The 2,086-nt window shown below is 43.3% G+C and overlaps 1 protein-coding gene across 1 annotated transcript in view; it reads right to left on the reverse strand.

Moving 5' to 3' along the window:
* Positions 1 to 2,086, reverse strand: part of Sbds (SBDS ribosome maturation factor) — a 9,279-nt gene that overhangs the window by 6,127 nt on the left and 1,066 nt on the right. Inside the window, exon 2 of the mRNA XM_031338122.1 lies at positions 1,811 to 1,940. Coding sequence (XP_031193982.1) covers positions 1,811 to 1,940 — 130 coding nt within the window. The remainder of the gene's footprint in view (positions 1 to 1,810; positions 1,941 to 2,086) is intronic.

Below are 2,086 nucleotides of genomic sequence, written 5' to 3' on the forward strand. Positions count from 1 at the left end.
AAAAAGATGGAGAACCAGAGCCAGTTGGTGGTGGCACACGCCTTTAAGCTTAGCACTCAGGAGGCAGAGGCAGGCGGATCTCTGTAGTTTGAGACCAGCCTGGTCTACAGAGTGAGTTCCAGGAAAACCAGGGCTACACAGAGAAACCTTGTCTTGAAAAACAAATATGGAGAACCAGGCAGTCCTGTGGCTCCTAAGGATGGGCTAAAAGATGGATCCAGTGTCAAGGCCTTAAAAAGGAAATTGCAAATGTCAATGCCTTAAGTTGGCAGAATATTTAAGGCCCCACCAACCTTAACCTGAAACTGGCAGAAATGCTCTGGGAACCATCAACAGTTACAGAAAAGCCATCGAAGGCTAAGAGACCCCTCAAACAAAACAACCAACTCTCAAAATGAAGATGATCATGGAGCAGACTGCTAAGGCAGAGCACACTGTTCCTGCTTCTGAGGATGCCTATCCGGAAACAGCAAGGCCTTTCCCTTCACTCCTCTCCCTTGAGTGAGGCAACCCTCTGCATCCTGAACATGGAGAGCGGCTCCTGTACCTGCATCTCCTTTGCCTATGAAGATGTCCTTCCCACCATGTGGATCTAATTTACTGCAGTCTCCTCTCCACCTTGGATGTTCAATTACCACCGTTTTAATTTTTTTTAATAATAAAGGTACTTAAACTTCTTATCTCTTTATAGTTTACGTTTGTTTCAATAAAGATGGGAGTGCATAGAAAGTAGACTCTTATTAATATATTGTGATTAGTATTTCTTGGCTTTAAAACAGCATTAAAAAAAGGTCCAAAGTGTGTATTAACGTGAACCTGGGGGAACTAGAGGGAAGACATAGTGGCAAAGGGAGCTTGTTGCCTCTTCTTGAGGACCATAGTTCAATTCCCAGCACCCAGACCACTGGGCTAACAAACACTCCGAGTCCAGGGGATCCAATTTGTCTTTTGTGGTCATTTTCTGGTCTCTCAGGCACCTTGCACCAATTTGCACATGTGTACACACATTAAAAAAAAAAAAGTTGGGCATGGTGGTATGCACCTTTAATTACAGAATTCCGGAGGCAGAGGGAGGTGGATCACTGTGAGTTCAAGGCCAGCTTGGTCTACACAAGCGAGTTTCCAGCCAGAGCTACATAGTGATATACTGTGTGTTGTCTCCCCGACCCCATATCTGCATATTCTCCCACTTAATCTTGGACGGAAAAAAAAAAAACCCAAAACCACGACATTGTTTTATGTAAGGAAAATTTAGGGTGTGGTGGGGAGTGATGCTGAAGGCTTACATCCTAGAATATCTGTCCCTAGATGACAATACCAAAGATACTGCATACTTGGGTAAAAGTGGAGATTCTGAAGAGGACACGAGGGTGTGTGTGTGTGTGAGATCTGTAGTACTAATTTTAGTATTTGCAGGCCTAGCTTCCCAATTATTAATTCCAGAAAAATGACTATAGTAAGTTTCCTGTCTATGTGATAATGTTTGGAGTACTGGATTCTGGTCTTACTCACTGGACGTTATAATAGATGTGGGTGAGGTGGCACGATGCTGGGGGAATCAGGAGTTCCATGCCAGCATGGTTATCCACTGAGTTTGATGTCAGCTTGGGCTACATAGTAAGACAGCAACAAACAAATACCAAACAACCCCTCCCCAAATCTCCCAACAATATAAACTGAAAAAACAAAACAAAAAAACAAAAACAAAATCTAAAATAACAAAAACTCATCAAGAAAAACACTAAAAACAGTGGTCCTGATGTTGCCTGGGATCATGAGAATTTGTGATGCTGCGCCTGGCAGGACCTACCTGCTTGCAGATTTCAGTCTGGTCATCTGTCCCAAATGCACTGATGAGGTCTTCCTTCTTGGCAACCTGACCTTTGGAAACATTTACAAACACTGAGTGGGTCTGCAGAACTTCATCAAGGTCTTTTTCCCTTGAAAGGGCAGGAGAGAAAGTCCTACGTGAATCCACTGGATAGTTGAAAATCCACTCACATTTAAACACAAGATAGCAACAAGATAAATGGCAAGTGCTGCAAGCTGGGTGTGATACATCTGTAATCCACCATTTAGGAGGCAG

This window comes from Mastomys coucha, unplaced genomic scaffold (assembly GCF_008632895.1).
Source record: "Mastomys coucha isolate ucsf_1 unplaced genomic scaffold, UCSF_Mcou_1 pScaffold22, whole genome shotgun sequence".
In the NCBI taxonomy this organism is placed as follows: domain Eukaryota; kingdom Metazoa; phylum Chordata; class Mammalia; order Rodentia; family Muridae; genus Mastomys; species Mastomys coucha.